This window comes from Heterodontus francisci, chromosome 1 (genome assembly GCF_036365525.1).
Source record: "Heterodontus francisci isolate sHetFra1 chromosome 1, sHetFra1.hap1, whole genome shotgun sequence".
NCBI lineage: Eukaryota > Metazoa > Chordata > Chondrichthyes > Heterodontiformes > Heterodontidae > Heterodontus > Heterodontus francisci.
The window spans coordinates 36,484,168-36,505,345 of NC_090371.1; the positions used below are offsets into that span (position 1 = coordinate 36,484,168).

The following is a 21,178-nucleotide window of genomic DNA, read 5'->3' on the forward strand; positions in this document are numbered from 1 at the left end:
CACATTGTGGACTACTGCCAACCAGTGCTTACCCCCTGCAGGATTAGATTCCCCCACCCACCCCACCATTCCAGATCAGGCCCAACCTGCACAATCGTTGAGCTGCAATGGAGCGTCCATTTGACATCCACTGCTCGCTGTTTGCATTCAAATGAGGCCTGAACTTGAAAAATTTTTGACCTTTCCATACCATCTTCAGGAGGGCGGCACAGCCCTAGCGCTGACTTCACACCTGTTGTGGGTGATGTTTAACAACACCTCCAACAGGCCTGGTAACAAGAACTCGTGCATAACCGCAAAACACATATGCCTGGAGTTTCCATATGATTTTCCCCCCAGATAACAGCAGAATGTGAGTGGACTGAAATGAAATAAGGCAAAACATCGTGGAATTTTAAGCATAAGTGAGTTAAGCCCATAATCACCTCACGCTGGAGTTTCTGTGATCTTTTACACTGGTTTAAAAGTCCATTCGCCCAATAGAGTCCGTGACTACAAGAATAGCCACATCCCTAAGAAGAGTTCATCACATTGCTTCCAGATTCTCAGGCACACAACCACTGTGGACACATGAAACCAGTGTTAATAGCCTGTAGCTGCAGGAACATTCAGTCAATGGAAGCCTCACTCAGCTTTGTCATACTGATGCATCAATTACTTTAAATTCAATTTTAATTAGTTCAACTTCGGTGAATTGATCGGGTCTTGACATATACAAGACCTGTAGCTATCAGTCAATTGAAACCATACTGCTTGATTGTGCTGATTCACAGGAGATCTTTGCTCGGGTTTACGCTATTGATTTTGAGTGGTAACTTGGGCTCAACTCTACCTCAGCAAAACTAGTGCAAAACTCCAGTCCGTAAGCACTTACTCTAAATTCTGTACAAAGTTGACGAACACACCATCTTCTGGATCAACATGCAGCATTTGCAGAAATGTGATAGTCAATAAGAAGCCAGTCTACTGGCAATTCTAGGACCACCGTTTTTTGCGATATTTATTAATGACTTATACTTGGGTGTGGAGGCCACAATTTTAACATTTGCAAATGGCACAAAATGTGGAAGTATTGTGAAGGATAGTGATAGACTTCAAGAGGACATAAACAGGCTGGTGGAATGGGTGGACACGTAGCAGATGATCCCTGTGGAGATCCATAAACCAAAAGAATCGAATTTACCATACGACCCCAATAAAAAAACAAGCGGGCAAGATTTCACTTTTATAACTTTTACTTTAACAATCAAACCAAAATCAACATCAATTAACCATGAATTAACAGACAAATCACAGTCTGTATCTATATTACTAATTATACATTAACTATAAGATACAACAAAGATAATTCATGGATTTACTGGACAGTCCACTCAGCATATATGCCATCAATTACAGCCACAAAGTTCTCCAAAGCTCTGAACTTCCTCAGGTGGATCTCCAGCTCCTGTCGTCCAAGATGCAGCCAACTCTCATCTGACAGCAAATCTCTTTCAACCCAAACTCCACAGGTACAGCCTTCACCCAAAACGGCACACTTCTCCAGAACCTCCTCAGCTCTGCTCAAGACAGTCTTGATGGCGTGGATCCACCAGTATTAACTTTATCCGAGCCCTTCAGTGACAACACTATGTGCTGTATGGCCAGGTCTGGTTAATCAGTTACCTTAAGTAACAGAAGCAACTACAGCAACTCATATTTTCCTATGGCCAGCTCCTGCATCGAGCCTTCAGTTTCTGCAACCTGCCTAAACTCCACTCCTGTGTGATTTGAGCTCAGATGGCTCTGTGTCCTTTTATCGGGTTTCAACTAGTTTCAGTTCCCCAAAAACCCAAAGTTTTAGTTTCAGTTTTAATTTCCCTTTCAGTTAGGATCTGTCTCAGAAAAAAACAAGCTTCGTAACAAGGGTCAGTGCACCTAACAGAACATTCAACAAGTCATCTGTTCAGACAACAGCTCACACATGCTCCCCCACTGTCCAGCAGATCGCAGACTGCATCACGAGAGAAGTGTGAAGTAATACATTTCAGTAGGAAGAATGAGGAGAGGCAATATAACCTAAAGGTACACAATTCTAAAGGGGCTGCAAAAACAGAGACAGCTGGGGATATGAGCAAAAATCATTGAAGATGGCAGGAGGGGTGCAGAAAGTGGTTAATAAGGCATGCAGGATCCTGGGTTAAAGAAATAGAGGCATGGAGTACAAAAGCAAGGAAGTTATGATGAACCTTTATGAAACACTGGTACCGCCTCAACTGAAATATTGTATCCAATTCTGGGTATTGCACTTTAGGAAGGATGTGAAGGCTTTAAGAGAGGGTGCAGAAATGATTTAAGAGAATGGTTCCCAGGATGAGGAATTTCAGTTATATAGATTGGCGACCTCTCAACATTCTCTTCTTTAAGGAGAAAGGCTCAAAATCATGAGGGGTCTAGACAGAGTAGATAGGGAGAAATTGTTCTGATTGGCTGAAGGGTCGAGAACCAGAGGACACCGCTTTAAAGTGACCGGCAAAAGAACCAAAGGCAACATGAGGAAAAACTTTTTTTATGCAGTGAATGGTTACAATCTGGAATTCACTGCCTGAGAGTGTGGTGGAGGCAGATTCAATCATGGCTTTCAACAGGGAATTAGATAAGTGCCTTAAAGGAAAAGAAAAATTGCAGGAAAGGGAAGGGTAGGGTACTGGGACTAGCTAAATTGCTCTTGCAGAGTGTCAGCACAGGCTCGAGTGGCCAAATGGCCACCTTCTGTGCTGTAACCATTCTATTCTATGCAGGTGATCCACAGAAACACCAGGCTTGCTGGGCCAAATAGGGTTTTTTTGCATTATATACTTGGAACAGTGGTTAGGTAGGATAATGGTAATATTACTGGACTAGTAATTCAAAGGCCTGGGAGATATGAATTCAAATCCTACCAAAGCTGCTGGGGGAACCTACTTTCAATTAATTAAATAAATCTAGAATAAACCGCTAGTCTCAGTAATGGTTACCATGAAACCAACGGATTGCTCCTGTTACAACTAGGTGAGCAATGTGTCTAGGGGTCTTTTGCTATCTTTACTCGGTCTTATTGTAACAGCTTAATTTTAAACACACTGTGTTTTGAGCTTCCCTTTGTGTGAATTCTTGTTCACAGTTTCCAATTATAAGGCAAAGAACTGAGCACAAACAGTCGTTCTTTGGTTTAAAGCAGGAAGATGAAATTTCTTAAACCTTAAACTTAAATTCTAATATGGTTCATGCTTACGGATATACGACGCGCCCACGCTAGCATGTACACGCAATATAAACATGCAAAATAGGACAGAAAAGAGAAGAAAAGATAAATAGAACTGTTTGAGGCAATATCGTTACTGGTTTCTCAAGCTCGCTGTAGTCCTTGATTGAAGGTACGGCCTTGCGTTGCATTGGGGCCCAGTATTAGTCTTAAACCTTGCTCATTTAGGAAATCTTTCTCTCCTTTAGTTTCAGGTGTTTTCACAAGATTCAGTTCTGTGGGAAGAGATGAAGGCAGACAGGAGAGGCGGCAATTCTTGCTTCAGTTTCAGGAGAGGTGTTTACTCCATGAGCACATGGCTTTGTCTCTCTTTAAAACCTTTGTTGGGAGTTCAAAAACTCTGCAACAGCCAGTCATGTGACTAAAACTGGTCTGAGCACTTCTGCGTATTGGAGAAGCAACTGCTGGATCCCCATTGTTTCAACATTGTCTGCTCCAATGGAAATGTCTTTCTGGTCAGGGTGTGCAATTTTAAGTTTCAACATTCATGCGGCGAAACAATGCGTGCCTCAGTCTTGGCCGGTTTGCCTGACACTGTAAAACCCCATCTGGTTCAATAATGCCCTACAGGGAAGGAAATATGCTGTCTTTACGCAGCCTGGGTCCAAGTCCAGGTATCTCCAGACCTACAGCAACATGGTTGACCCCTAAAGGGCTCATCAGTTACATCAAGCTGCTATGAAAAATGCAATTAAGAATAAAACTGGATAGGCCACCACGCACTGACTTAAGCACTGGAAATTACAAAGGCACACCCTTCAAAGTCCTCCTCACTATCAAAAATGTGCCAAAATTGGGAGGCTTGTCTGACAGTCATATTCACAGAATCAAACCTTACAGGCAATGTTCCAGATTCCTCAATCAACAAACCTGTATATGTCCTGTTACATTGGCAGGCCAGACCCACGGGAGGGGGTGGCACAGTGGCATACAGTCAGGAAACAATGACCTAGAGTCCTCAACATCGACTCCCATGAAGTCTTATGGCATCAGGTAAAATACGGGCAAGAAAACCTCTTACTGAATACCATCTACTGCTCTCCCTCAGTTGATGAATCAGTACTCCTCCATGTTGAACACCACTTGGAAGAAAAACTCAGAGTGGAAACTCAGAGCAATTAGGGTTAGGCAACAAATGCCAGCCCACCAGTGATGTATGTATCTAGATGGGAGACTTCAATGTCCATCACCAAGAGTGGCTCAGTAGCACCACTGCCAACTGAGCTGGCTGAGTCCTGAAGGTCATATTGGCCATATTGGGCCTACAGCAGCTGGTGAGAGAATCAACATGAGGGAAAATCCTACTTGACTTTGTCCTCACCAATCTACCTGTCACAGATGCATATATCCATGAGATTAGTGGTAGGGGTGACTACTGCACAGTCCTTATGGAGTTGAAGTCCTGTGTTCACACTGGTGACATGCTCCACCGTGCTAAATGGAATAGATTCAAAACAGATCTAGCAACTCAGGACTGAGCACCATGAGGTGCGGTGGACCATCAGCAGAATTGTATTCTTCCACAATCTGCAACCTCATTGCCTGGCATACCTCTGTCTATTTTTTAAATCTTTCGTGGGATGTGGGCATCACTGGTGGGCCGGCATTTGTTGCCCAACCCTAATTGCTCTTGACAACTGAGTGACTTATTATAGCATTTCAGAAGGCAGTTAAGAATCAGCCACATTACTGTGGGTCTGGAGTCACATAAAAGGACATTTGTGAACCAGAATGAGTTTTTACGACAATCAATGATAGTTTCATGGCAACATTAGCTTTCAATTCCAGATTTTTATTAGTTGATGGAATTTGAATTCCACCAGCTGTCTTAGTGGGATTTCAACCCCTGTCCTCAGGGCATTATCCTGGGCCTTTGGATTACGAGTCCAGTGACATTACCACTACACCACTGTTTTCGCCTACCATTACCTTAAGCCAAGGGACCAGCCCTGGTTCAATAAGACATGTAGGATCAACATCACATATACCCAAGATGAAGTGCCAATCTGGTGAAGCCACAACACAGGACCATATGCATGCTAAACAGCAGAAACAGCATGCTATAGACTTGGCTAAAAGGTCCCACAACCAACGGATCAAATTAGCAGTTCTGCCACATCCAGTCAAGAATGGTAGTGGACAATTAAACAACTAACTGGAGGAGGCTCAACGAACTTCCCCATCCTCAATGCTGGCACAGTCCAGGCTGAAGCATTTGCAACCATCAGCCAGAAGTGCCAAGTGGATGATCCATCTCAGCCTCTTCCTGAAGTCCCCACCATCACAGATGCCAGTGTTCCGCCAATTTGATTCACTCCATGTGATATCAAGACATGGCTGAGTGCACTAGATACAGTAAAGGCTACGGGCCCCCACAACATCCCAGCTGTAGCACAACACTGACATCTACCTGACAATGTGGAAAATTGCCCAGGTATGGCAAGTCAATAAAAGACAGGACAAATCTGATCTAGCCAAATACTGCCTCTTTAGTCTACTCTTAATCGTCAGGAAAGCGATGGAAGGTAACATCGACAGTGCTATCACCAATAACCTGCTCACTGATGTTCAGTTTGGATTCTGCCAGGGCCACTTGTTCCAAACCTAATTGCAGCTTTGGTCCAAACATGGACAAAAGAACTGAATTCTGCTGGGGAGGTGAGAGTTGCTGCCTGTGACATAAAGGGCAAGGACCCCTATCAAAATTGAAATCAATGGGAATCAGAGGGAAAGCTCTCCATCTGTTGGAGTCATACCTCGAGCAAAGAAAGATGGTTGTGGTTGTTGGAAGCCAATCATCTCAGTCCCAGGGAATCACTGCAGGAGTTCCTCAGGGCAATCCTAAGCCCAACCATCTTCACCTGTGTCAATGATCTTCCCTCCAACCTAAGGTCTGATGTGGAGGTGTTCATTGATGATTGCACAGCTTTCAGTTCCATTTGCAACTCCTCAAAAAATAAAGCAGTCCGTGTTTGCATGCAGCAAGACATGAACAACATTCCAGCTTGGCCGATAAGCAGCAAGTAACATTCACACCACGCAAATGCCAGGCAATGATCATCTCCAAGAAGACAGAATTTAACCATCGCCCTTTGATATACAACAATATTAGCATTGCTGAAACCCCCATCAACATCCTGGGGGGGGGGGGGGGGGGGGGGGTGGGGGCTGGTCACCATTGACCAAAGACTTAACTGGACCAGCCACATAAATACTGCGACTACAAGGTCAGAGATTGGGAATTCTGCGGCAAGTAACACCCCTCCCGACTCCCAAAGCCTGTCCACCATCTACAAGGTGCAAATGTGATGAAGTACTCTCCACTTGCCTGGATGAGTGCAGCTCCAACATTCAAAAACTTGACACCATCCAGGACAAAGCAGCCCACTTGATTGGCACGCCACCCACCAGCTTGATTATTCATTCCCTCCACCACCAGCACATCATATCTGCAATGTGTACCAGCTACAGCAACTTGCTAAGGCTCCTTCCACAGTACTGTCCAAGCCTGCGATCTCTACCACCTAGAACAATAAGGGCAACAGGTGCATGGGAAAACCACCACTTACCTGCAAGTTCCTCTCCAAGCTGTACACCATCCTGACTCGGAAATATACCAATCCTCGGGTTTACTATTATTCTTCGCAAAAGTATAAGCCTCTTCTTTTAATCTAATACTATTCTTAGCTTCCCTAGTAAGCCATGGATAGATCTTTCTTCCTCAGTTTTTGTTTTCTAATGGAACTATTTTTGTTGCACATTTTGAATTATTTCTTTAAATGATTCCCTCTGTTTATTTACTATCATACTTTTCAGTCTATTTATCCAATCAAACGTAGCCAGCTTTCCCTCATACCTACATAACTGGCTTTAAGATCCGTGTTTCGGACTCAAACATAGCACTCCCAAACTTACTATGGAATTCTAAAATAAAAGCAAAATACTGCGGATGCTGGAAATCTGAAATAAAAACAAGAAATGCTGGAACCACTCAGCAGGTCTGGCAGCATCTGTGAAAAGAGAAGCAGAGTTAACGTTTCTTCCGAAGAAGGGTCACTGACCCGAAACGTTAACTCTGCTTCTCTTTTCACAGATGCTGCCAGACCTGCTGAGTGGTTCCAGCATTTCTTGTTTTTATTACTATGGAATTCAATTGTTTGATCACTTTTCCCCAGAGGACCTTTTGCTGTGAGATTACTAATTAACCCTGCCTTATTACAGAATACTAGATCTAAAATAGCTTTGTCCCTGGTTGGTTCCACAATGTACTGTTCCAGGAAGCTGCCACAACAGCATTCTACAAACTCATCTTCCAGACTACCTTTGCCAATTTGATTTGTGCAGCCTATATGAAGATTAAAGTTCCTCATGTTATTGCATTGCCTTTGTTACAAGCTCCAATTATTTCTTGCTTAATGCTCTGTAGACAGTTTAACTGTTAGGGGGCCTATAAACCATTCCCACAAGCATTTACTGATCCTTGCTATTCCTAATCTCCACCGTACCGATTCTACTTCTTGATCTTCTGAGCCAAGAGCGTTTCTTCCTACCAGCCTTATGTCATCCTTTACTACCAGGGCTACTCTTCCACCTTTTCCATTGTGCCTGCTTTTTCAAAATGTTGTTTACCCTAGAATATATATTCCCCAACCTTGGTCACCTTACAACCCTGTCTTTGTAATGGCAATTATATCATTCATTCATCTCTATTTATGCCACGAGTTCATCTATTTTGTTATGAATGATGCATGCATTCAGAAAAAGAGCATTTAATTATTTTTTGCCACTATTCTTTGCATGGAACTTATTCGCTGATGCACTATTGTTAAGCGCTCTGTCCCTTCCTGTCTCACTCCGCTTCTCTTTACCCAAATCGCTACACTGCTCTACTGCCTCAACCCATCTGCTTAGATTTTCAAATCCACCTTCAACTGACCCCCTCCACTGCCTCTGTTAGTCTAAAGCCCTATCCACTGCCCCAGTTATACGATTTGCCAGGATGCTGATCAAGTGGAACCCATCCCAATGGAACAACACCCTCTTTTCCCAGTATTGGTGTCAGTGCCCCATGAATCGAAACCCTTTCTTCCCATAGGGAAGATCTCCAGAGGAGGTACCATAAAGTGGCTACACCAACTAGCTGTTGCTCTGAAATCTTTGCTCGACTCAGGTATTGATTTGGCCCACTTAAGTGCTAGATATGCATTGCATTTCTGGTGACAATGTAACCATTCTGACGATTTGAAGCCCAATTCCGATACATGCTTCTCAAGATCAGGCCAGTGACTGGTCCCCACTCTCATGGAACAGTTGGGCTTCGGCATCTTCTTCAAAACAGATTCCTCCTCCCATTCTCGCACCAGTTTTACATTCACACCGAATTCCCTCACTGCAGCACAGTTATTTTATGAGTTAGCAAATATTACGACTTTTAGCTTGAGACCAGCTTCATACTTCATTTGTTTTGCTGGAGGACCCATTTCTTTTTCTCATTCACTGCACGGGGTCTGCTCTGTGTGATCCTGTCTTAAACACATGCACGTCTTCGCAATATGGTCCGTATCGCCTGCTTGATCCCTTGCGCCCAGTTAGAAAGTAACTAAAACATGCATTTGTGGATCAAAAAATTGAGGCTGAATACTAATGCGAGTGTAGCATGTCGTGGCTGAAAACAGGGGTCAACTTTACACCGAGTATATACAAAAACATGATTTTTGGGGCTGGAAAAATGGGGGTGTCCTAGATGCTGCAATCTACAGTAGATCATTTATAAACTGAAATTCCAGGGATATATTAATCATGGTCATGCTTATTAGACAAGCTATTCTCCAACCAATGAACTTCATTTATCCAGAAAGACTGGACACCAGCAGGTTTAGTCAAAAATGCACCCGTACTCTTGTGTTCCCTTAGTATTATTAAAATTACAGATGTTGTTACTGATAAATTGCGATTAAATCTGAAAGGCTGTTTGCTCAACTCAGATGGGGGCTTAATCTGTAATGAAAATGCCCAAAGCACACAACTAATGTGAATTTAAAAAAATTGACCTGCAACACAAGAGGGAAACAGTGGTGTCGTGGTAATGTCCTTGGACTGGTAATCTAGAGGTCCAGTCTAATGCCCTGGGGACAGAGGTTCAAATCCCACCATGGCAGCTGGTGGAATTTAAATTCTGGGGAGACGGTGGCATAATGGTAATGTCACTGGACTAGTAATCCACAGACCCAGACAAATGAGTTCAAATCCCACCCATGGCAGATGGCGAAATTTGAATTCAATTAATAAATCTGGAATTAAAAGCTAGTCTAATGGTGATCATGAAACCATTGTCAATTGTTGTAAAAACCCATCGGGTTCACTAATGCCCTTTAGGGAACGAAATCTGATGTCCTTACCTGGTCTGGGCTATATGTAACCCTAGACCCACAACAATATGGTTGACTCTTAAATGCCCTAGCAAGCCATTCAGTTGTATCAAACCGCTTCAGCAGCTCAGCACCTTCAGGATGGGCAATAAATGCTGGCCTTGCTGGCAACGCCCACATCCCATGAACGAATAAAAAAAATGGAAAACCTAGAGTGGGAGAAAATTAATTAAATTTCAGCATTGTTCACAAACGTACTTAGTAATTTACTTCAGAACTCCTTTCTAAAGTGCAGAAATTAAATTAATTCCTATAATAAAGCAGAGAATACAATTAAGTTATGATGGAATTTCACCACCCATATGCTTTAAGATAATGTAAACTGACCCATCCTTCAATGGAACATAATGGTGTACACCTCAAACAGTGACGAAATACACAAATGTTTGGTATACAACTTATGTTTAATAAGATTTGAGTTTTATTTTTCAGGGTTGTAGTTATGTATTGGACATGGTATCATACACTTAACTAAATTATCTACATGAAGCAAAATTATACACGTCTATCCTTCATGCATTGTTTCCTTCCCCCATGCCAATACTTTGCCAATCCACTTTCGATGCAAATGCTGTTTAAATTTACAGTAAATTTAAATAATCAGCCCCTGAGGGCTTAATATATGCACACTCAATGTTTGAGCTTTGTGCCAAATTGCTTCAGGAAAGAAAGTACGTGAAAATATATCAAAGCTACCTCAATCAAACCAACATAGAAAGGTATGCAAACATTACCAGTAGTTATTGTCTACTCATACATTCAATTTTTCTATTTTCTTAAAGAATGAAGATCACACTGAACTTTAAAAAATCAAATTTAACCCATGAAATGACAATGATACAATGAAGAATCATATGAAACGCATTGTTCATGGGTGATTACATATACTTTTAAGTTTAAAAAATGCACTGCTAGTATTGTCTCAATATAAAATAACTGCATGAAATGGTGAGTGCTGGTGTAATCACTTGATCAAATACCAGACCAAGCTGAGTTCAAAAGCCCTATTGCAACCAATTTATATCTAGTAGTTTTCCTCTTTAGTCCATCCCCAAATACACATCGGCATGTACACACCATTCTACAACTTAGTAAGCATTAGTCCAACAGAACAATGAATTGCTGCAGCACTGCTCAAAGTTCTTAAACCACCTCCAAAATCACAACTATCTTCAAAAGAAGATCTGTTTTGCATCTGCTGGTGCCTGCTCCATTGGACAATATGGGCATTTTAACCTAGGAAGCAAAGGAAAAAATGACTTTTCATTAGAAAATCACAGCAAGATAAATAATCTAAGATCATTCTGCCAAATATACTTCAACAAGAAGCACAATTCCAGTTACCTCACAAAAGCATTCAGACTGCAACAGAGATATTTTTGTATTTCTCACATTCTGGAAAATATTGTTAATTTGGGCTAATCACAGATAAATTATGGGAATTTTGTGCCATAGCCTACCAACTATACTACCCAAACTCAGATTTTCATCCAACTCTTGTGTTCAAATCCAGTCTGGTTAGAGGGGTAGCAGCATCGATACAGTCAGCATTCCCACAATGCACAATGAGTCTCTGGACATGGTTTGATTTTGAATCCATGAAGTCTTCCAAGGTTTCCACATTAAGTGATACCGAAGTGATGGGCCCAGGAATTGAGGGAGCGCAGGAAGCAATCCCTGAGTGCAAGGCACAACCTATAAGGGGTCTCGGGCCTCAAGCTGGCCCGCTGTCCAGCAAAAGGCAGCTTGCTGTCGAAGTGTGATAGAAGCAATAGCTCTCAGATAAATGATTAAAGGAACCAGGAAAGCAGACGATCAAGTCAGGGTGGAGGGATGGGGGTTAAGTGGTGGCTAGGGCGGGGAGGAGCAGTGACCCATTTTCTTTGAATGTGGGATTGGGAGAGGCACTCTCGCTCCTCTCCACGTTCAGGTAAGTATATTTTAAAATCTTACCTTATTGGTTGCAGCCCAACAGGTGGTCCCTTTAGGACTGCCTGTTGAGTCGCATGTAAACCTGGTTTCCCGGATTGTAGCCAGCAACAGTTGCAGGGAATATGCAAAAGGCCCAACGTCCGTTTCGGACATGGGCACTGCATCACAATTATATTTAGCTTTACGAGCATGGCAAATAACACAATTCCATCTCTTAATAGATATGCACAGTATGATCACCATATTGGAGGCTTTTGAGGCTGATTAGCATCCAAAAAAGGGGCTGTGCAGCTAAATATCTAGGTCGTTGTGTTTTTACATTCGACAACTAAACTTAAGTGTGAGGAATGACCTAACAGAGGTCTTAAAATTATGAGAGAGTTTGATAAAGTAGACACAGAACATTTTCATTTATGGGCAAGAGTAACATAGTAACAAACCATTTCAACCAACAGAAATTTCCTTAGGCCAGCTTCATGCCTATTCCATTGGTTGCTCGTGACAGAGGATTAAGAACAAGCCATCCGTCCACCATCACAACCAAGAAATTGTGGCTGCAGGTGTGGATGGAGAAATAGGTAGCAATTAAAATAAAATTAAAAATGAATGGGAAAAGATATGTGCTTACATTCCAAGGGAAGGAGACAAACATATAGTTACTGAATATTTCCTAAACTATTTAATATTTGCACATTCACATTTAAAATGAAAAAATATTTAATAACACAGATGCAAAGAAATTATTTCCTCTGGTGTGGGAATCCAAAATAAGACTTCACATTGGAGCTAGGACATTTACATCAGGAAGCACTTTTTCACACAATGGGTAGAGAAATCTGGAACCTTTCCCCAAAAGTCTATGGATGCTGAGTTAATAGAAATTTTTAATATTGAGATCACTTTTTTGGATCGCAGTTTCAAGCAATGTGGACACAGGTAGGTAAGTGGAGTAGTGGTAGAGATCAGTCATGATCTAATTGAATGTCAGAATAGGTATAAGTTGAATGGCCTACTCCTGTCTACTGAAGAAAATTCTGATAACATACGTACAACAAGGATGCGTTCAATGACTAAACATTAAACAGAAACATCCAAGCAGATTTGTGGGACAGAACTTACTTGCTTCCATTGATCATTTTGTTCAGAGCATCTCGAGAGATTATGTGGCCACAGACAAGCTTCATAGGTGGATTGGATTCTGTAGTCTGTTGTCGAAGAATTGGGCAAGCAAATATTGAATGGTACCAACATTTTTTACCAAGGTCTACTTCAATCTAGAAAACAATCAGGAGAAAAATAACATTTGTTAATATGGCATCCTTTGCAAAGGAACAATGTTTCAGAGATGGTAAGAACCAAGCAGGAGGAAAAAAAAGTGGGAAAAAAACGGGTTGGCGAGCAAAGGCACAACTAAAGAAAATTTTAATTAGGCTTTTGAGAGCAGAAACAAAGGTGGCTTTGCAGAGGAATTTTTGGAAATGGATCAGTGTCTGAGAGGAGGGTGTGTGCAGTGATGTACAGCCAAAGGAGATCAAAAAAGTAGGAAGGGCAAGACCATGGACTGATGATGATCTTGTAATCAGTCTCTTGTATACAGGAAGCCAATAAGAGGTAGATAAAGAACTGGTAATCTGAAGATATAACTGAAGAACAACAGCTTGATGTAATAGGAGTCAATCATTCTTAAAGAGATGTTTGTGAATTGCTCCAGCCCACAAATTATTAACAAGAGGCAAGAGTATTTTCCCCCTATTTCCAAGTTATGGGATATCAGTGCTAGGAAGCTCTCTCACTTGAAGCACAAGCACTCCCAATTTAGATACAGTACAGGCAGCTTCTACTCTATGCTTAATAATACTGTTTAATCCCAACTTCAGATTACCCAATACTCAATGCCCCTCACTGCAATTATGTAAGGGTACAATATGCTACCCATAATATAAAGAATAGACACCTGTCATATATGCTAGTTATAAATATACCATAGCAGCTTCAGTTTTTTTAAGATTCTGAAGGTAGCAATTCACAAAATGTGTACAGTGTTAACTTGCAATGGGAAACACCCAATTGTATCTTGCTAGGCAATGCTCCCAACAGTCTTGGCATAACAGGAATGCTCAACAAATATTTCTATGCAACCAAGCGCTAAGATACCAGTACTACACTGCAGTCTGGACATCAGGGGTGAAACCATCAGCTCCATTAGTCAGAGTTTTCATTTCTACTGCCAATCTTAAGTTACAGCATTTCTGTATCACTGTGATGTGAAATTGCTTCATAGCAAGACAAAAACAGTAGGAAAACTGAAGTTATCATTTTCCATTTCCTCCAACAGCCATTCTCATAGTCCCTGAGAAAGACTGTCAACCTAGTATCAAACAGGGCTGGATTAGAGGCTGTGATTTTTCCATGAGGAACTGCATTGAGCTGCCCCAAACCTATCTCCCGGAAGGACTTCACTGTACAGACAATAGAAGGAGCCGACTTTCATCAGGGTTCTGGGTAAGATCCTAGTGAATCAGAGATATACTTGTTCCATTGCTTGTACACCCCTCATATAAGGAGATGCCCAAGATTACAGTTCTCCATGGCCTTGTACAAGTTAAATGTTATCTCCTGGCCTTTTTCTCAAAAAAAAACTTTGTATTCTTTTGTTGTTCAAACTTTCTCACCACGGTTCTTCTTTGATACCATGGGAAAGTCTATATACACCAATAATGCAAAAACCATATTAGTGGATGGTATGAATGGATCAGTGCTCAGCTAAAATGGCAGCATGGCAGCTTGCAGCAGCCAGAACCCTGATCATCATTTATATGTCACCAGCAGCAATGCATCTTTGATATTGCGAGCGAAACCACCTCTTCAGACAGTGCCATTGTGTTTTAATATACAGCCAGCTGTTGGAGTCAAGGCAACATCTGATTATTATGTTTAACTCAAAAGGACAAAGTTTCAGGAAAGGGGCTTATGTCTAGGTTAGTAGCCTTAGAAATCCAGTCTGTGCTGCATCCCATGTCTCTGGCATAAGACTGGAGTCCCAGGCCTCAAAATGAGGAACACAAAGCAGCGTGCAAAACTGCAGGAATCAAGAACCTTCCTTGAATACTTGTATACGGAGTGCTACCAAAATGCCAACACGTTCTTTATGGAGTTCAACAGTGAACACGAACTGAAATAAAGGTCGTAAAGAAGTTTTCTGAATGCGAATTATTTTATTCCTTCCTTTCCATACAACTTACTTTAATGTATCTCCATGCTTTTAAGCAGCTTCAAGAGTCATCAAGTAATCTTAAGAAGCAAAAGGATTAATTTCCCAACTGGAAAAATACCTGTTTAAGTAACATATACAATGGATCCTTCCTTGGCTAGCTGCCATTATAGTAGGCAAGTAGCAGCAACCTTCCTGGGCTTGGCTGCCAATTCTGGCATCCGACCCCAAGCTGAAGGCAAATTACTAACCCAAGCTCTACCAACAGTCTGTGTTTAGTATGGGTTTATGTATAATCTGAATACAAACATTAATATGTACTTACTGGCAACTCATCCTTCTGATTCCATACTCCAGTGCACTGTCTCTGCTCAATGACTGCCTTAATGTTAATGAGAGCTGGCAATGCAATACATCCTGCTGAAAAACTGAATGAATAATTCTTAATAGAGATACATAGCAATTTAATATGAAAATATTTCAAACATTATGTATAAATTACTGTGAATTAGCTCTTAAATAGCTGTTGTGAACAAAAGATATGTGATATTAAAAAATATGGTATCCCATTAATGTAGTATAAAATCCAATCTGAAAAGTTTTGGGAGCCAAAATCCAGCAGTCTTGAAGGTTTTATGGCGAAAAGATGTTAAAATATTAGAAAATCCATGAGGATGCGAAATTGCTATGTAGAAGCCGTTCAGAGCAAACAACAGCAAGATAGATTAAGCCCTATTGATAATATAATTCAGATATCAGAATTGATTTTCCTAGTTTTTAAAAAAAAAGAAAAAACATACATTTTCTCCCCTGAAATCTTTCCAAACAAAATAGCCCCCAACTGAGAGAACAGAAATCCCAATTCTCAAATCATAGAAATTTACAGCATGGAAGTAGGCCATTTGGCCCATCACATCTACGCCAGCTGACAAGTAGCCATTGAGCCTAATCCCACTTTCTGGCTTGTGGTCTGTAGTCTTGTAGGTTGCAATTCTTCTAGTGCATATTCAAGGAATTTTCTTTTAAAATGTTATGAGGGTTTCTGCCTCTACCACCTTTCAGGCAGTGAACTCCAGAATTCCACCACCCTCGGGGTGAAAAAAAATTCCCCTCTAATCCCCTTTAAATCTCCTACCCTAAATCTGTACCCCCTGGAATATGGACCCCTCAACCAAGGGGAAATATGGCCTTCCTATCCACTTTATTTAGACCCCCCTCAATTTTAGATATTTCAATTAAATCTCCCCTCAGTCTCCTATATTCCAAAGAAAACAACCCCAGCCTATCTAATTTTTCCTCATAACTAAAATTCTCCGGTCCAGGCAATGTCATCAAATCTTTTTTCTACCTCAATCACTTCTTCTCTACAGTGACTAGAACTACACACAGCACTCCAGCTGTGGCCTAACTAGTGTTTTATACAGTTCCAGCACAACCTCCCTGCTCTTATATTCTATGCCTCGGCTAATAAAAGAAAGTATCGTGAATGCCTTCTTGACTACCTTATCTATCTGTCCAGCCACCTTCAGGGATCTATGGACATGCACTCCAAGGTCCCCCCCGTTCCTCTATCCTTTCAGTACCCTCCCATTTATTGTGTATTCCCTTGCTTTGTTACCTCATACTTCTCCAGATTGAACTCCATTTGCCACTGTTCTGTCCACCTGACTAGTCCATTGATATTTCCTTGCCGCCTATATCTTTCTTCATTATCATCCATACAACCAATTTTTGTTTCATCTGCAATCTTCTTAATCATACCCTCTTTGTTCAAGTCTAAATTAACGATATATACCAGAAAAAGCAAAGGACCTAGTACAAAGCCCTGCAGAACAGCCTTCCAATCACAAAAACACTCATTGACCATTACCCTTTGCTTCCTGCCTCTGAGCCAATTTTAGATTCAACTTGCTACTGCCTTGGATCTCACTGGCTTTTACTTTAGTGGCCAATCTGCCATGTGGGACCTTCTCAAAATCCTTGCTAAAATCTATATAGCAAATACACTACCCTCATTGAATTTTTTTGAGGAGGTAACAAGGAGGGTCAATTATGTTAGTCAGACACAACCTTCCCTTAATAAATCCGTGTTGACTAATCTGTCTTTCTAAATGAAGATTTGTCCCGTCTCTCAAACGTTTACAATAATTTTCCCACCACCGAGGTTAGGCTTGTGTCAGTGTCTCTCTTTTTCCCTTTTTTAAACAATGGTACGTTAACTGTCCTCCAGTCCTGTGGCACCACACCTGCACCCAGAGAGGACTGGAAAATGATGGTCAGAGCTTTCGCTATTTCTTCTCTGAACAGCCTAGGATACATTTCATCTGGGCCTGGAGATTCATCAAAACTGCCTCTCTCACTGTTAATTTCACCCAATATTTCACACTTCTCCTCCCTAATTGCAATAACTGTATCATCCCTCTCTTTAGTGAAAACAGATGCAACGTATTCATTCAGAACCATGCCCACGTCCTCCTCCTTCACACACAGGTTACCCTTATAGGCCCTACTCTCTTTAGTTAGCCTCTTGCTCTTTATGTATATATAAAAATCTTTGGGTTTTCCTTGATTTTACTTGCCAAATCAGTTAGAAGATGCGTGAAAAGAGTCAAGGTGAATCATTCTTAAGAGTTTTCTTTCCTTGCAGTGGGGAGGGTCACTGAGCCTTTGTTTGTACCTCCTGAAGGCCCAATAAAATTAGGAACTCATCAACAGGAAGAATAATTTACACAGGTGAATTTAAAGTGGTACAACACTGCCATCAAGTGAATAAAAGTAGTTCACCAATATGCAACACCACAATCAGGATCAATTTCTGATATTATGGTATAGAATTGCATAGAATATACAGCCCCACTGGCCTCGCTAGTCTTTTTATTCCATGAGTCTTCTACCAAGTATTGTAGATGATGCACACTTTGAAATTTCACTAGTGTTACTAACCACAGGGCACAGTTCAAAAAATACTGAAAGCACAAATGATAGAGTGATATGGGTGCCCACTAAGATTTGTTGCATATGTGCTAATTTACTCATTGAGCGTTAATGGACTTGATGGGCCAAATGGCTTCCTTCTGTGTTGTTATGATTCTTATGACGTCCATTAAAAGTGCATGATACAGGTGCACCCATTGGTTTGGACACTGACATTTTATCTTTGGGACCTGGAATCAAATCCAGACTGGACTTACACATCTTTGTCTGCTGGGTGTGAAGGATGAAATGAGTTCAATCAATCCAGTTCTTAATATGTATAAACCCTCAGTGCAAAACTGCTCCTAATTTAGGAATAATTGGCAATCTCACTGAAAGGAGGATAGAGAATAGTTGGTGAGGGAAAATGTCAAAACATCTTCCTGGTGGAGTAATGGGTGCTTATTAAAATGCTGGGACAGAGAGACCTTGATGGGGGAAATGTAAACTTTGTTCTCCATCTGTGCTATACTTGACCTGAAAGGACATATTGTACACAGTGGATGCCTGAAAAAACATAAATGGTTCTATTCCCCAACACTATAGCAATACTTACCTTGACGAACCAAAAAAAAGTCATAAAATTGCCAAAAAGCAACTTACCATAATTGCTTGATTTAGCTCCATCATCCTCATTCAAAACTATCAACGGATGAAAGGTAACAGGAAACTTTAAAAATTGCCCACCACTCTAATACGATTGAGTAATCAGATCTAACAATATTTACTCATACCTGACACTTAGTGGTGATTCTACTGAGAGACCAAGGAGAGAGCAGGCATCCCTGGTGAAGATATCACAAATATCAGCCCACTGGTTAGAATCTAACAGGTGCATATATGGCGAGTTTGCTATTCCCTGTCTCAAGTAAACAAGGCTCCCCATTAGCACCTGGATGTCTGTAAAGAGACAAAAATAAAGTATATTTTTTTAACTAAAATGAGCATGCATCAATCTTCAAAGCCAAAGTTACTTTTGCGATCTTACAATGTACCAGATTATAAATATTAGTTCAATTTGTTCCCATTTTCCTCCCCGTCCAGTATTTACAGCAACCTACATTTAATCCTAATGTAAAAAGTAAAGAAAACGTCTCACATAATAAATTTGCTCATATGCAGTGATTGCATTATAGATTTGCAGCAACACCTTTTTATATTCTGTACTTCTTGCAAATATAAAATACCTATTTTCTTCTCCCTCTACCAATTGCTGAGGGCAAGAGATGCATTATGACTTTCAAGAACATGCATTTGCAATTAGTATATCCCAACACAAAATATACAATTTTAATTTTAATATATAATTACAAAGTCATAGTCTTTTTTGTCAATTCAGCTTCTTCAGTGAGTAGGATGAATCATACTGCTCAGGTAGGTCTCAAGATCAATCCCCAGTTTGTCCTAAATGAATTGACTTCAACAGGTGCCAGGATAAAGGACACTATGATTTTCCTTATTGCTTTAGGCTAGGGAAGATTGAAGTAGACAGAGTTCCCAGTGCTTAGGAGATCTCCGATGGAACTGCGCTGTTTGGAGACTGGATGAGAACAGAATTTTGCTCGGCTGTTATAACCCCAAGTCAAATAGCCTGTTAATGCTCATCAACACTTACATGTGAATGTTTCTGCCCTGTCTCAGTCCATCTGCAGCTAAAACACCTTGAATTTAAAAATTCTCATTGTTGTGTTCAAATCCCTCCATGGTATCACCCCTCCCTATCTTTATAACCTTCTTCAGCTCGACAACCAGAGAAATCTGCATTCCTCCAATTTTGTGCATCCCCAGTTTCCTTCGCAGTTGTGCTTGGGACCTGGGTCCCAAGCTCTGGAATTCCCTCCTTAAGTTACTCTACCTCTCTTTTCCCTCCTTAAAGCCTACCTCTTTGACCAAGTTTTTGGTCACCTGTCCTAATATCTCCTTAGGTGGCTCGGTGTCAAGTTTTATCTGATAACACACCCGTGAAGCACTTTGGGACGTTTTACTATGTTAAAGGAGCTATAAAATGCATGTTGCAGTTGAATAATGTTACTTTGGGTGAAGAATCAGAAGGCAACTGACACCTGTGGAATTGTCCACAGGAGAGGACGGAAGAAAATTTAAGAGAAAAGTGCATTACGTATGACACATAGTAAAACATGGGCTCCTACAATATACATTTTCAAGCCAAAATGCAGCTTACCCTTCTGGTGATTTAAAGCAAATGGCTGGAAGTTCTTGGCATACTGAAGTGCTTCCCTCTGATTTTCTGTACCTCCCATCAACAGGCTTATAAAATATAATCTGTGTAGCTTGAACTCTAGGGAACTGTTCTGTGCCATCAACATCTCTCGGTTTGCAACTGCCCATCTTTAAGGAAAATAAACTCGTCAATGTTTTAACTAGGCTTCCACAAGGTATCATTACAAACCGAAGGAAACAGTGGTATAATGGTTAGTTACTGGACTAGCAATCCAGAGACCTGGAATAATGATCCAGAGACATGAGTTCAAATCCCACCATGGCAGCTGGAGAATTTAAATTCAGTCGATTAAATAAAAATCTGGCTCTGAAAAGATACTACCAGTATTGGTGACCATGTAACGTGTCATAAAAACCCACCTGGTTCAGGAAGGAAATCTGCCCTCCTTACCTACTTCTGTCTTATGTAACTCCCAAACAAACAGCAATGACTTTTAACTGCCCTTTGAAATAGCAAGTCACTCAGTTGTCAAGAGGTGGCTCACCACTACCTTAAGGACAATTAGGGATGGGCAATAAATGCTGGCCTTGCCAGCAAAGCACACATCCCGTGAATGTATAAATTTTAAAAAAGGTGAAAGAAATTGATATATATGATTACAATTTAATAGGTTTGAGAAAAAGTCCCATTTTAATTGCAAAGAAAACCACACCACCAAACAGCTAAATAACGTCATGATAAATGTTACAACTACATTCGGACAAAAGGAGCGACTAAAACCAGTTTGTGTACACCGAACTCTGAACAGAAATTCTCAATGTCTTCCACCACTCTTCCAAATTTGAGCAAAATTACAATTCAGTTTAAAGAACACTTTTCTTTTTAAAAGCAGGACTCTTCCAGAGTTGCTCATTTGTTCGCAAAGAAATATGAAGATATAATTTGAAACCATAACTATAATCAGAACTGCACAGCATTCTAGGAACATTAACCAAATTACTTTAACCAAATTTGTCAAAACATTCCCAACTGCTCATATAAAAACAGCAAGTGCAGGAAATACTCAGTAGGTCTGGCAGCATCTGTGAAGACAGAAAGAGAGTGAACATTTCAGGTCTGTGACCTAATTGCTCAATACATTTATCGTATAATATTTTAAAAATGTGACT

The 21,178-nt window shown here is 40.9% G+C and overlaps 1 protein-coding gene across 1 annotated transcript in view; it reads right to left on the reverse strand.

The window, feature by feature from the left end:
* Positions 1-10,096: 10,096 nt before the first annotated feature.
* The window catches only part of LOC137368874 (E3 ubiquitin-protein ligase RMND5A), a 60,317-nt gene continuing 49,235 nt past the window's right edge, over positions 10,097-21,178 (reverse strand). The window contains exons 6-10 of the mRNA XM_068029102.1: positions 20,010-20,176; positions 18,562-18,727; positions 15,180-15,282; positions 12,763-12,917; positions 10,097-10,947 (exon numbers count right to left, since the gene is read on the reverse strand). Of these exons, the coding sequence (XP_067885203.1) occupies positions 10,884-10,947; positions 12,763-12,917; positions 15,180-15,282; positions 18,562-18,727; positions 20,010-20,176 (655 nt within the window). The 3' untranslated portion in view covers positions 10,097-10,883. The remainder of the gene's footprint in view (positions 10,948-12,762; positions 12,918-15,179; positions 15,283-18,561; positions 18,728-20,009; positions 20,177-21,178) is intronic.